Source organism: Cygnus atratus, chromosome 26, assembly GCF_013377495.2.
Source record: "Cygnus atratus isolate AKBS03 ecotype Queensland, Australia chromosome 26, CAtr_DNAZoo_HiC_assembly, whole genome shotgun sequence".
Taxonomy (NCBI): Eukaryota; Metazoa; Chordata; class Aves; order Anseriformes; family Anatidae; genus Cygnus; species Cygnus atratus.
Window position 1 is genome coordinate 4,134,369 of NC_066387.1, and position 13,242 is coordinate 4,147,610.

The 13,242-nt window shown below is 64.0% G+C and overlaps 1 protein-coding gene across 2 annotated transcripts; it reads left to right on the top strand.

Annotated features, from left to right (window-relative positions):
• The first annotated feature begins 1,490 nt into the window (after nt 1-1,490).
• Nucleotides 1,491-12,648, top strand: KANK3 (KN motif and ankyrin repeat domains 3). Of its 2 annotated transcripts, none has more exons than XM_035568158.2 (11): nt 1,491-1,639; nt 6,326-6,400; nt 6,717-8,426; nt 8,512-8,611; nt 8,742-8,957; nt 9,455-9,542; nt 9,750-9,969; nt 10,090-10,232; nt 10,508-10,708; nt 10,787-10,885; nt 11,173-12,648. In XM_035568158.2, the coding sequence occupies exons 2-11, from the start codon at nt 6,364-6,366 to the stop codon at nt 11,227-11,229; spliced, it is 2,871 nt and encodes a 956-aa protein (XP_035424051.1). In that variant the 5' UTR covers nt 1,491-1,639; nt 6,326-6,363; the 3' UTR covers nt 11,230-12,648. The 2 variants fall into 2 exon arrangements, with proteins under 2 accessions (XP_035424051.1, XP_035424052.1); XM_035568159.2 differs by having other exon boundaries at nt 11,176-12,648.
• Nucleotides 12,649-13,242: the final 594 nt, after the last annotated feature.

Below are 13,242 nucleotides of genomic sequence, written 5' to 3' on the forward strand. Positions count from 1 at the left end.
CTGCGCTCCAGCACCAAATTTAGGCAGCCCAGGTCTTCATGCCCTCTGAGACCACGGGCTGTAAGAGGCCTTCCCGCTCTTCTCACAGCTCTGCTGGGGTGGCACCAGCTCACAAGGGTCGGAGAGGCAGGAAGACCTCGCTTTCCCACTCTCATTTTTCCACAACTTTCCCTTTTTTTTTTTTTTTCTTCTTATATTCGCAAGGAGGAAACAAGAAAAGTTTAGCGATGGGTGAAATTCTTGACAGATGTCCAAGAGCAGGAGCAAGGGACCTGGACACAGAGCCGTGCAGCCGGGGGCTGGGCGCTGGCGGGTTTTGGTTCATTGCTGGATTTCACCTTTCCAGATCTTGATGGAGAAGGAAAGCCGCAGGGGGACGGAGGACCCAACCGATTTCTTTGTTGAGCAGTCACTGAATCATCAGGAGCGGTGCTATTTTAGACCTGCTTTGGGTACAGAATGAGGGCATGAAATCATGCAGCTCATTACCACAGGATGCCAGAGAGGCCAAGTATGTAAATGGGCTGGAGAGGGCTGATGTCTGTCGGGAGAGGTAGAGCCATTAGGGCTATTAAGGTATTTCCGTCCGGATGCAAACCTTTTGTCAGGAAGTCCCCAAGCTGCCAGCTGGGAGGGATGTCGGGAAGCACGTCTTGTTTCTCCTGCTCTTTCCGTGAGCAGCATGACGGAAGAGCCGGCCGTGGAAAAATACCCAGGGGTTCAGCAGCGGGGGATGGATCCTGCTGGAAAGGAAAGAGAAAGAACCAAAATTGGTGCTGAGGGATTCAGCAGGCAAATCCAGACTGTAGCAGATAGCGAGGGCAAGCTTTAAGGTGCGAAACTGCCGAGGGTCCCTGCGGGATGGAGAACGGCCCAGACCTCGCCAGCGTGCAAAGCAGGCGGGGAAGAAATCTGGCAGGAAAAGGAGACGAACAGCCTGCTGCTGGGCCGGGGGAAGGCTGCCAGACACCCGGCAGCGCCGGGCTTGGGGAACCTGGCCAGGGCAAGCGGCGCAGGGCCACGGGCCACGGGCACAGCGTGCGAGGCGGCGGGGACCGGGCAGGGCTGTGGGGCACTGGCGGCAGGACCCCAGCCCCCCGGGCCGGCAGCGGTGTCCCTCTGGGGGTCCCCAGTTCTGTGGGGCGAGCCGGGCAGGGTCACCCCCAGCCCAGGCTGCCTTCGCTCGGGGCACCCCTTGTCCCCCGGGGTACAAAGGGCGGGGGTCCCCCAGCCCGGGGGGGGGGGGGGAAGAGGGGGAGCACCCTGACCCCACCGGGACCGGGGGAGGGGGGGCACCACGCAGGGCCCCGCTCCCGTCGAGGCGGGGTGCGGGATCCCGCCGGGGCGGTGCCGGGGGCGGTGCCGGGCGCGGCGGCGGCAGCAGCAGCCGGTGCCAGTCCCGGGTCGGGCCGGGGGCGATCCCCGCCCGCCGCCGCCCCGCCCCGGCCCCGCCGCCGGCCCGCCCTCGGCCCTCGGCCCGCGGCTGCGGCGGGGCAGCGCTGCCCGGCGCCGCGCTGCAGCCCAGAGCCGCCGGGCCCGGGAGCGCGGCCCCGCGGAGGGGCCCGGCTGCAGCCCAGACGTCCGGCTCGGCCCGGCCAGGCACGGCTCGGCTCGGCTCGGCACGGCTCGGCCCGCCGAGGTGAGGGGCGGTGGGCCCGGGAGCGGCTCCGGCGGCGGGACGGGGCCCAACGAAGGGTTGCTGCCGCCCCGCCGGAGCCCCCGGGGGCGCGGCGGGGCTCCGGGCATCCCGGCAGGGAGAGAGCCGGAGCGGGGGGAGCGGCACTGGAGCGGGGGCTGCGCTCCGTCGGGGCCGGGCCGGGCCGGCGAACGGCGGCTGGCGGGGAGGGGGGGTCCCGAGGGGATCCGGGGGGGTCCCGGGCTGGGGGGCTGCGGGCACCCCGTGGTGCTGGGGACCCAGGGACCCATGGGTGCCGTGGGGTTCCTCAGGTGCTGCAAGCACGCAGGGCTCGGGGTGCTCCCAGCTGGGGAGGGCGAGGCCAGGGCTCAGCCCTCGCATGCATGCGGGGAACCCACCGTCCCCCGCCGGTGCCTGAGTGCCCAGCCGGCGTGGATTCAGCCTCCCTGCCACGGGCCGGTCGCAGGCTGTCGGGGCTTGTTGCCCACTCCGTGCTTCGTCACCAGCCCCGAAAGAATTGGAAGGTGTTGGTGGAAAATGCGGGTGGGCTGCAGCGCGGGTGCAGGACCGGCAGTAGGTGTTTCCTAGCAGAGCAGTACGCAGAGCTATTGGAGCCCCGTAGGTGCGACGGGGTACCCAGAGCCGTTCCCCAAGCGAGCACGTCTGCGTGCCAACCATGCGCCCGCTGTTCGGGCACTGCGTGAGCTCAGGGAGGTCCGAGCATCGCTGTAGCGGGTGGGAGCCTGAGTAGCTCCCTGGCCTCCCGACCGGCCGACCCAGGCAATGGTGACGACAACTCCAGAAAGAAGAGCCCAGCCCTCAAATCAGGCTGTGGGGAAGACCGAACCTTTCCCCCCTCCCTCCGTCCCTGTGTCAGTGCAGGCACACCCACCCCGTGCGTGGCCAAGGACGTGCGGCAGCCCTGGGTGGCCCAGGCACGGGCTGACCCGTCCATCCCATCCAGCTAGGGCAGAGGCACTGAGGGGAAGGGGCGATGAGCACCCAAACCCCGCTGGCTGTGCCCAGCCCGCCACACCAGCGGTGGCATCGCAGGTGATGTGCCCCTGTGACAGCCGGCTCAGGGCTGTGACGGCTCCGTGTGAGGATCCCAAATCCCAGCAGGTCGCTGGCAGCTCCTGCCCTCTTGCTGTGGAGGAAGCCGCTTGCTTGCTCAGTGGTTTCCCTTTAACTTTGGAACAGCCTCAGCCCGGGGCTTCAGGGCTTATCGCCTGTGCGCAGCTTCAAGGGAAACGTGCTTCGCGAAGATAAATCAAGTCGCACTGGCCGGGGCTGCTCTGGACTCTGTTCTTCTCACATTCCTCATGACCTCAGTGTTTTGGCTCGGAGGACGGCCAGGGAGCGCCGTCAGCATGTCCGGCCCTGGGCGGTCGCCTCGCTCCAGCCCCGTGGATCGTGCGGCTGGGGCAGGGAGCAGCCCCGCTGCGCCCCTCGCCAGGGGATGCGGTGCAGAGGTGGCCAAAAATCGCTCGCCCGCTGGCCCTGGGCTTTGGGACTGGAGGAGCATCGCCCCATGGACCATGAGGCCAGTGGCTCGCAGTGGGTTGGGCTCAGCCTGGGGTGTGGTGCTGGGTGGTCCTGAGCCAGGGTTCCTCTCCAGGCCTGGCCGGCAGATTCATCTCCGGTGGCTGTCATCGGCTTGCTCGGCTGTGTGGGTGCAGCTCAGCATCCAGCTTGGCTCCTGGGGCCTCTCACCTGCTGTGGATTTTTATTGTACTCGAGCTGAGCAGCTCCACTTTGGCCCAAAGTTTCCTATGTGGGCATCAGTACGACAGCAAGGGGATAAAACAAGTGTGGGACCAGGGCAGAGCATGGCCCCAGCTCTGCAGGGACAATTCGGTCCCTGCACATCCCCGTCTTGCTTATGAGCCTCCCCGGCAGCATTGCAGCTTGCGCCAACCAGCTTTTGTGCGGAAATGCCAGGGCCAGAAATGATGCTTTAACTTTTTCTGAAGGGAGCTGGGATGGCACAGGGTCCTCCCATCTCCGGGACCGGTGCTTTGAGCAGAGCACCGTGTCCTGGCACGTCTTCTCCTGGGCACAGGGGTGCCCGCTGGCTCGGCAGGGGTGCGGAGGCACCTGGCAGCACCCAGCCCTGTGTCCAGGGGAGCGGCCGAGGCTGCCAAAACCCAGCCTTCTGCAACAAAGCCGCCGACACGGTCCTCCCCACCAGGGCTTGAGCTGAGATGGAGAGCGGCTGCTCTTTGAACCGGTGCCGCGGTGCTGGCGGCCGCGGGGACAAGGCTGGCTTTGTGTGGCCGAGCCCAGCAGGTGACGGCTGGGACGTGGGGACTTAACCCTCTCGCCGCTGCTGCGTGTCAGCTCCTCTTCTCAAGCCTCGAGAGCTCAACTTTGGCCTGATGCTCTCCTCTCCTCCCCTCCCAGCCCAGTGGCAGCCGTGGGCTGCGTTGCAGTTGGCTGAGCAGGCACGACAAGGGGAAAGCACGTCCCTGGGTCACTGGCGTGGAGGGGACGGCTCAAAGAAAGCGAGTGCAACGCTGGAGCAGGGGCACCATTGCCACAAGCTTTATGGGAGGTGTCGCGGTGCCCAGCCCTTGCAGCCCCCTGCAGTGCGGTGCTGAGCACGGTGGCTTTTCCTGGCGCGGCCCCAGGCAGGACAATTCCCGGTCGCGCGGCGGAAGGGAGCTGCCGGGCTGCTTCCCCGAGGAAATGCGCCCGTGCTCGGGGCCGCACGGCCGCTCCTGTTGCTCTCCCTTTTCCTCCCGCTTGTTCCACGGTGAGCGCGAAGCCCGGTGGGGACTCGATCCTGGTCTCGGCGCTGTTTAATTACTTGCATCGAGGGCACCAGGCCCTGTGCAGGAGCACACCGGCCGCTTCCCCAGTTCAGCGAGGAGGAGGATGTGAGGCCGGCGGTGGGGTGGCAGCACGGAGGTGGCTCTTAGCCGAGAAGATCCCAAGGGAGGCGGAGGCGGTTGTCTCAGGATGCTCGTCGGCTGGGGTGGGTTGGTGGAGTCAGGGAACCCAGGGTCCGATCCTGCCCAGCTGGACCCAGGGCCAGCAGCGTGGGGCCACGGCCTCCCGGCTGCTGGGTGAGACAGGTGGAAGCGTGGAGCATCCCTGCGTGGGGAGAGGCTCGCGTGGTCCCAGGCCCTGCTCCCGGGGCCAGCTGAGCAATTTGCAGTGAGTCGCTTGCTACAACTCGTTAAAATGAGGTGGTGGGCTTGGGGGCAGAGTGGGGCCAGGGAGAGGAACAAAATGCCCAATGCTTGGTCCCAAAGGTTCGGTTATGGATGCCAGTGGTCCCTGTGCCCTTTTCCAGGCAATGCTGATCCCCAGCTTCCCTTAGGCAGATCAGACCTAGTCCTTTTCTGTGGCATTGATGCCTCTGGGCCTCTCTGGCCGCTCACACCATCGCTGAGCCGCTCTCCGAATAGGCCTCGACGTGCCAGCAGCTTCCGTCGACTCGCCCACAGTGGCACTTGTCCTGTGCCTTCTTCCTGACGGTGCCGAAAATAGCCCAGGGCCAAATGCTCTGCCCACTGACAGCTGCACAGCGCCCTGTGGGGAGGGTCCCCACGTCCCCCACAGCACAGGGACCCCCAGGCAGTGTGGACATGGGCACGGGGAGCCCTGGGGACACGGGGACCAGCACTGGAGCTCCTGGGACAGACATTGCTTGAGTGACGGCTGCTTCCTGCAAGGGATCAACGAAGCTGGGAACAGGAATGTTCCCAGCACCGGGCTTGATTTGGCTCAAATCAACATTGTTCCCGCAGCCCCAGTGCCCAGATGCAGCAGGTTGGAGCTGAACAATTGCAGCTGCCAGCCCCTCGGCGGTGAGCTCACCCCTGGACCATGGCCCATGCTGCCATTTCCCTCCCCTCGCCTTTTGTTGGGTTTTCAGGAACGTTGCAGCCCCTTTTTGCACCTTTTTTCCCCGCGGGGAAGGGAAATGCCGGTGCTCGCCGCGGTGCCTGCCTCCTTACGCTGAGTGCCAGGCTTGCAGGCGGGCATCCCGCTGGCTCCCCTCCAGCCTGCGCGTGCCTGGCTCCTGGGAAAACCAGGCTCTCGTTTCACACCCCCCCACTCCCCCAACCATGCCTTATCCCATGTTATCCTCGGGGAAAAGCAGCCAGCTCCCTCCTGGGGCCACCAAGCAGCCCCCGAGGGTGGGCGGGAGCCAGGGCTGGGGGTCAGCAGCAGAGGGGGTTTGGCAACGCAGGGTGCCCTGCGGCGAGGGTGGACGTGGTGCAGAGCAACTGCTGGGTGCTGGGAGACGCCTGCGATCGCGTGGCTTTGCAGAAGCATCTGGTGTCATTATCCTAGGCAAACTTCTTGCTCCCGTAAAGGCTCAGTGTCCCGCTCCAACAGCCTCCTTCTCCCAGCCTGCTCCCCCGGCGCAGCCGAGCTCTGACTCATGGCTTTGCGCCCTCGGAGCTGGCAGCGTGGCCGCCCCAGCCCAGGCTGCGAAGCATTCCTTAAATGTACAAACAATCCCCAGCCCCGCCAGCAGCGCAGGGCTCGCCCGCCTGGGAGCAGCCCCAGCCCGGTGCCGGCACCCGGACGGGACCCAGCTGGTGTCAGGGCATGGCCGCAGGGATGTGCCCCGGGTTCGGGGCTGGGGCACCCGCGCCAGGGGAGCGGTTTGGGGTTGCTGGGGACGGTCTGGTTTGCAGGGTGTCGCAGGACAGGGCCCCGCTGTTGTTACAGGTTGATGGTCCCATGGTTGGCGGCATCCCGGGGAGAAGATGGCTCAGCCTGCACACCTGAACCAGAACCTTCCAGGTAAAGGGACCAGAGCTGTGTGCGGGGACCTGGCAGGGCCGTTGTGGGCAGGGGACAGGGGAAGGAGCAAAGGGGAGGGGCAGGGCTCAGCCATCCCGTCCCAATGGGTGTCATCACCTGCAGCAACTTGAAAGCAGAGCAGGTGCCCTGCAACACCTGATGGCACCACAGGTGCCAGGGATGGGCCATCCACCACATCCTTGTCCAGCAGCGTCACAGTGGGGGGCTGCAGGCTGTGAATCCCGGCATAACCTGGTTGGAAAAGCCTTCCTGTCTCTGCCAGGTCCCTCCCTAAGTGTCTCTGCCTGTCTTGCAGATCTCGGGGGCCCCTTCTTGTACAGGGACCAAGACGATGGGGAGAAGAGCTCGTATTCGGTGGAAACCCCCTACGGCTTCCTCTTGGACCTGGATTTCCTGAAATACGTCGATGACATCGAAAGCGGCCAGACGCTCAAGAAAGTGCCACTGCCGCGCAGGGCGAAAGGGGCCAGGCAGCAGCTCGGCACGCTGCGCAGCCCCAGCAGCCACACCAGCGGCTGGACCTCCACCGAGTCCCTCACCTCCACGGCCAGTGAGGACGGCAGGACCGCGCTGCTGCTGTCCCCACACGGCCGGGCGCCCCCGGAGCCCCTGAGCAAGCAAACCTCCCACCCCACATCTCCCCCGCCGGCCGTGCGGCTGCTCCCACCTCCTGCCCGCAAGTGCTTGGCACGAAACCTGCAGGTGGAGAAGACCTTGCTGGAGACGAGCAGGAGGCTAGAGCAGGAGCAGAGCCATTCACAGCCGGGTGCCCCGAGCCAGGTGCACCCATGGGTGCCGGCGGGCACCGAGGGCCAGCCGAGCTCCGCACGGATGAGCCCTGGCAGCTCGGGGCGCAGCACGCCGGCTGCAGGGCTCGGCACTGCCCCGCTGCAGCACGTGCGGGAGCAGATGGCTGCAGCCTTGCGGCAGCTGCGGGACCTGGAGGAGCAGGTGAAAACCATCCCCTTCCTAGAGATGCAGATCTGTGAGCTGCAGCAGGAGAAGGCGAAGCTGATGGAGAAGCTGTCGGTGGAGCCCGGCGGGAGCGAGGAACAGCCCCGAGCGGGGCTGGAGTGCGAAGCAGAGCCGGCAAAGGGTCGAGCAAGCAAGATCGCGGAGCTGAGGAAGCTGACGGAGAAGCTGGCCGTGTCAGAGCGGGGCAGCCGTGGCTGGCCAGGCAAGGGCACGGCCGCCCGCCCCAGGGGTGACGAGAGGCCGTGCCGCTCTGTGGCTGTGGGCGAGGACCGGCCCATGACCGACGCCGTCTTCTACTACCAGTCACAGCAGGTGGGCAGCGGCGAGCCGGGCAGCAGGGCCCCAGAGCGCCGGGACGCAGCCGTGTGGGTGCTTGAGTCCTCGCTGGGGCTCGCCCCTGAGGTGGAGCGGGAGCTGGAGCTGCTGCAGCAGACGGTGGGGCACCAGAAGGAGGTGATTGCCCTGATGGAGGGGCACCTGCAGGAGGCCACGCGGGAGCTGGAGGAGCTGCGGCTGGAGGTGTGCGCCCGCCGGCCCTGCGGGCGCATGGACAAGGAGGTGACAGCCAAGCCGCAGGTGGCCGAGGTGCTGGTGGAGGCAGCGGTGGTGACGCAGAGCCAGGCAGTTGGCGACCCCGTGGAGACGGTGGATGTGGCCGTGGGGTGCTCCCCACCGACGGCCTGCGTCGGGGTGGGCTGCTGCCCCGACAGGCGGGATGTGGCAGTCGGGCCTGATGTGGCCACGGGGCACGAAGACAAAGGCAGCCAGGCCGACAGGGCCAGCACCGACAGGGGCGCTGCTGATGCAGGCACCACCGTCCCAGCACGCAAGGAGCTGGAGCCCAGCGCTGGCGGTGCGGGATGCCAACGCACCCCAAGCAGCCCCCAGGGTGCAGCGGAGGTGTTGGAAGTGACAGGGGACACGTGCCTGGGTGGCCCGGCCCCTGGGGCCGCAGTTGTGGAGGTGGTGGCCGGTGGCCGGGATCCGTCCCCACCACGGGATGGCAGAGCAGCCTCCAGCCCTGCAGCCGGTGAGTTGGGGAGGGGGTTTGGGGTACCCGGGAGCCCTGGGGGGGTCTGGCTCACTGACCCCTGCTGCCCATCTCTCTGCTCCAGGAGCCCTGAAGTCCATCATGAAGAAGCGGGACGGTGCCCCCCGGAGCGAGGCCGAGGGCAGCAAGAAGAGCCTGCAGTTCGTGGGCGTGCTGAACGGGGAGTATGTGCCTGGGGCTCCCACCAGCGCCCCGTGTGCCCTCGGTGCTGGGGGCAGTGGGGAGCTCCGGGGGGACCGGCGGGCACGGCAGCTCCCACTGCAGGGCATCACTGAGCGCCCTCCCTCTGCACAGGTATGAGAGCACATCCAGCGAGGAGGAGGAAGAGGATGAAGACAGCTCCTCTGAGAAGGCTTCAGCCGACAGCTCCGACAGTGAGGAGCAGGGTGGCACCGACACTTCGGAGGAGGAGGAAGAGGATGCCGGGGGTGGCCAGAGCAAGGCAGGCGAGCAGCAGGAGCATGAGGGGGCCAACGTGGCCCCGCCAGAGCCCACCGAGGTGAAGGAGAAGTAAGTGCCGGAGGGCAGGTGCCAGGCATGGCTCAGGGCTTCTGCGCCGCGTTTCAGTGCAGCTGATGGGAAAAACACACTCGCCTCCTGCGGAAACCATTCGGCAGAAAAAAATCATTCCAGCATCTCGGGTCTGCTAAGGAAACCACGAGACCGAGGCTGCAGCTGCCTCTTTTCTACGGGAGATAATTTGGAAAAAAGAAAGCAACAAAAAAAAACCTCAGTAGCATTTTTCAACAAAGGGAAAAAATGCGGCCTAAAAATGGGCAGATCGTGTCTGAGCACGTCCGTATAAGGCTGCATTTGTCAGGCTGGACACCCCAGGGGCACGGCTGCAGGCCTGGGGAGGAAGGCTCGGGGAGGGGGGGGGGGACATTCACCGGGGGAAGCACAAGGAATTGGGGAGAGGAGCAAAACCTCGGGGCCTTGCCTGGGGGGCAGAGGGGCCGGGGATTCCTCGCCGCGTGGTGCTGCAGCCGCCCTTGTGCTCCCCCCAGGTTTGAGCTGAGCCCCAGGATGCGGGAGGCCTGCCTCATCGTCAAGACGCATCTGGGCCATCCCGGGGCCACCAAGAGCAAGGAGGTGGTGAGTTGGGTGCTGCGGGTGGCATGGCTTGGGGCTGGGGGCACCCCCGGGCCAGCGAAGCCCGGATCAACGCTTTTCTTCCCCAAACAAGTCCCAGATTACCCCCAAATCCACATGGACTCAGCCAGGGCCGTCCCAGCACTGGGCTGGGCTTTGGGGTCCTGCCTTTGCGCCATGCAGAGGCTCAGCCCCACTCGCTGCCCACAGCTCACCAGCAGCAGCCTGGTCCTGCAGGAGTGGTTCCGTCTGTCCAGCCAGAAGTCATCCGTCCCCGACACGGTTGCCAACCACCTCCTGGCCTTCGCCGAGCTCTCGCCAGCCCTCCTGGGCCACGTGGTCAACCTGGCTGACGGGAACGGCAACACAGCCCTGCACTACAGCGTCTCCCACTCCAACTTCCACATCGTGCAGCTGCTGCTGGACACGGGTGGGTGACCTCAGGTCTGCCACAGCTCCAGAAACGTCCCCCTGCCAGGATGCCACCCTCCCTTTCCCCCCCCCCGGGAGCAGCACCCTGAGCCTCCCCCGGCTCTGCCCGTCCCCACAGGGGTCTGTAACGTGGACCACCAGAACAAAGCCGGCTACACGGCGCTCATGCTGGCAGCGCTGGCAGCCGTCGAGCAGGAGGACGACATGAACGTGGTCAGGAGGCTCTTCAGCATGGGGAACGTCAATGCCAAGGCCAGCCAGGTTGGTGTGGGACGGGGGCCACAGCGTCCTGACCCCCTCGCGGGCAGCTCCCGGGGCCACAGTCGCCTCCTGAGCCCACCCCGAGGTCAGGACCCCAAACCTGGTGGGGGCAGTACGTGGGGAGGGCGTCATGCATCTTCATCCATCTGGCATCGGGGCTCCATCTCTGGGCAAGCAGGTGCTCAGAGCCCCTGTGGGCACTGGGGCAGCAGTGGGATGAGCGGGTGGCACAGCCAGGGCCGGACCATGCTGGCAGCGTCCCTTATGTCACGCAGGCTGGCCAGACGGCGCTGATGCTGGCCGTCAGCCACGGACGGCAGGAGATGGTGGAAGCCCTGCTCGCCTGCGGAGCTGACGTGAACCTGCAGGATGAGGAGGGCTCGACTGCGCTGATGTGCGCCTGCGAGCACGGCCGCGTGGAGACCGTGAAGCTGCTGCTGGTTCAGCCCACCTGCAACATCTCCATTGTGGACAGCGTAAGCCGCCGGGGCCCAGGCATGCTCACCCGCCCCTGGACCCAAACCTCTTCCCAACTGTTCTCCTGCCCTCCTTAGGATGGGAACAACGCTGTCGCCATCGCGCTGGAGGCCGGCCACAGCAACATCGCGGTGCTCCTGTACGCCCACCTGAATGGGACAAAGGCGCAGCCCCACGTGAGTACTGCAGCCCCCGCCACCCGCTCTGTCCCGTGCAAGGGACACAGAGGTGGCACTGTGCCACTGACTCGGCTGCACGGTGGGCAGGGGACAGCGCGGGAGGGGAACGGGACCATGACAGATGAGAGCAGCTGATGGTCCCCAAGGAAGGGGTTGTGGAGGCGAGAGCAGAGCATCCCAGGCGCTCAGCACATCCTCGGTGGCAAGGACCCAGCCTGGCTGGCCGTCACCAGGAGCCACTGGATGGTCTCTGGTGACGTTTGGTGACTCCTCCCTCTCTACAGCAGGGGACATCAACGGTGGGCACCAAGAGCCCCGGGAACCCAAAGAAACTAAATTAGAATGACCTTTGGATCCAGCCGTGTGCCAGCTGGCCACTGTCAGTGCTGGGCTGTAATTTATGTCCCCCCTCCTGCTGCTCCTTCGTGTGCTGAATTGCTCCCTGAGGCTGAAGATGTTTCCATCCTCCTGTCAATAGAGCAGGCGCTGTCCCTGGGCCTTGCTCACCCTGCCTGCTGCAGGAAGCGTCCCACGGTGCCCACCTCGCCCCAAGTGACAGAGGAGCCAAGCATCAAGTGACTTCCACTCCCGGCCACGATCACTGGAGCTGTACCACCTTGGAGCCCTCTGCAAGGCCCCAGCTCACCGGAACAGCGAAAAAGAAAGCCGGCAGAAACAGCAGCTGGTTTCTGCTCCTATAGCCAGCTCCCAGCAACTGCAGGAGGGCAGCAGAGCCAGTGATGGGGAGCAGGGCTGCAGGAGGGCGAGCGTCAGCAGCGACAGGAGAGGGGACACAGAGCAGCTGGCTCACGCTGCCACAGGAGCATTTCCAGACTGAAATGTGCGCTCATCTTCTCCGGCATTTCATTTCCCAGCAGAAACCTGAATCTTCTCTAGCACATGCACACAAAGGAAAAAAAAAATACATTGCTTTGTCAGAAAAGCTGGAGTTCAACATGAAATCACTCAACGATTTGATTTGCTCGATGGGAGCAAAACTTGTGGATGCTTGGGGCTACAGCCAAGCTGAGAGAAGGGGACTGAGAGCCACAACTGTTTAGGGACTGGGCCTGCCCAGCTGATGTCCCACACAGGATCCAGAAGGAAAGATAAAAATCACCTTGTGAACACTTCCCCTTTTAACAGTCTCACAGCCACTAGCAGCTCAGGGGCTCGAGTTTGCCTTCACAAGTCCCTTTCTGCCCACTTCCCCAAGGGGAGGGTGGCTGAGGATAGCTCCAGGAAGAGAGATCAGCAAGAAGAGCTCAGAGGGAGAAAGCCTAGGGCCTGCGGAGATGGACGCGTATGTCAGAGCACGTGTGTGCATCTGTGTGAGTGTGTGCGCACCAGGCGGGGTGGGAACAGACAAGGTAAGCTTTAAGGACTGGGAGAAAAAAAAAAAAAAAGGCTTTTGCATGTGAAGCAGGCTGCGCTCTCTGACTCCTTCACAAAGGTGAACCATGTCGCAGCTCCTCTTACTCCTCAGCTCATCTTCCTCCCTCACTCTCACACCACACAGGCCTCGTCTGAGCCATTCTGTCTGCTGGGAAATGCTCCCCAAGAAACCTGTCTGGGCAACGTGCCGCTGTCCTCACCCTTTTTCAGCTTTGCACTGAAGTTAATATAAGATGCTCACAGCCACTCTCTTTACGCTGCTCTGTATGTATTCCATACTCACTGCTTTGGTTTCACAGGTTTGTTTACTGACATTTTAATATTGATGTTTATTTTTAAGATAAATAAAACTTCAAGTAAAATTATTTTGAAATATTACAATGACCATCAGCAGTCTCCTGCCTCCTTGTTTGAGTCAAGCTAAAACCCCCAGAACAGCTTCGGCAGAGGGACAGCCTGGGCACAGCCCTGGCCCTGAGCAGTCACCAGCATTTCAACCCATTCCCTACAAGTTTAGGGACTGGTTAAATCCATCAGTCTTGTCGTCTTCCAGCTGAACTGCTCCAGAGCTAGGAATTGGATTCAGGTACCATGAGGTGGCATCTTCTGGCCTGTTTCACTTCATGGGACCAAGCAAGACACTGGACCCCCTTCACTCTCCTTGGTTTGCCCTGGTGTTGATGCTGTTCAGCTGCTTTGTTGTACAGCAATCATCCGACAGTGGGGATGCAAGGTGGCCTCACTCCTCATACATGGCTGAGGGTACACCGACCACACAGGGATAGCTGGGAAGGGCAACAGCTGCTCCAAGCCACCTCACCACAAGTTCACCCCCAGCTGCCACTAATTCACAGCTGCCACCTCACACCTTGCTCACGCCTGGCAGCCCTGCACTGCCTCCCATCCAGAGTGCAGAGGCTCCCTGGTCACTGCCAAAGCTGTGCTGGGAGAAAAGAGCA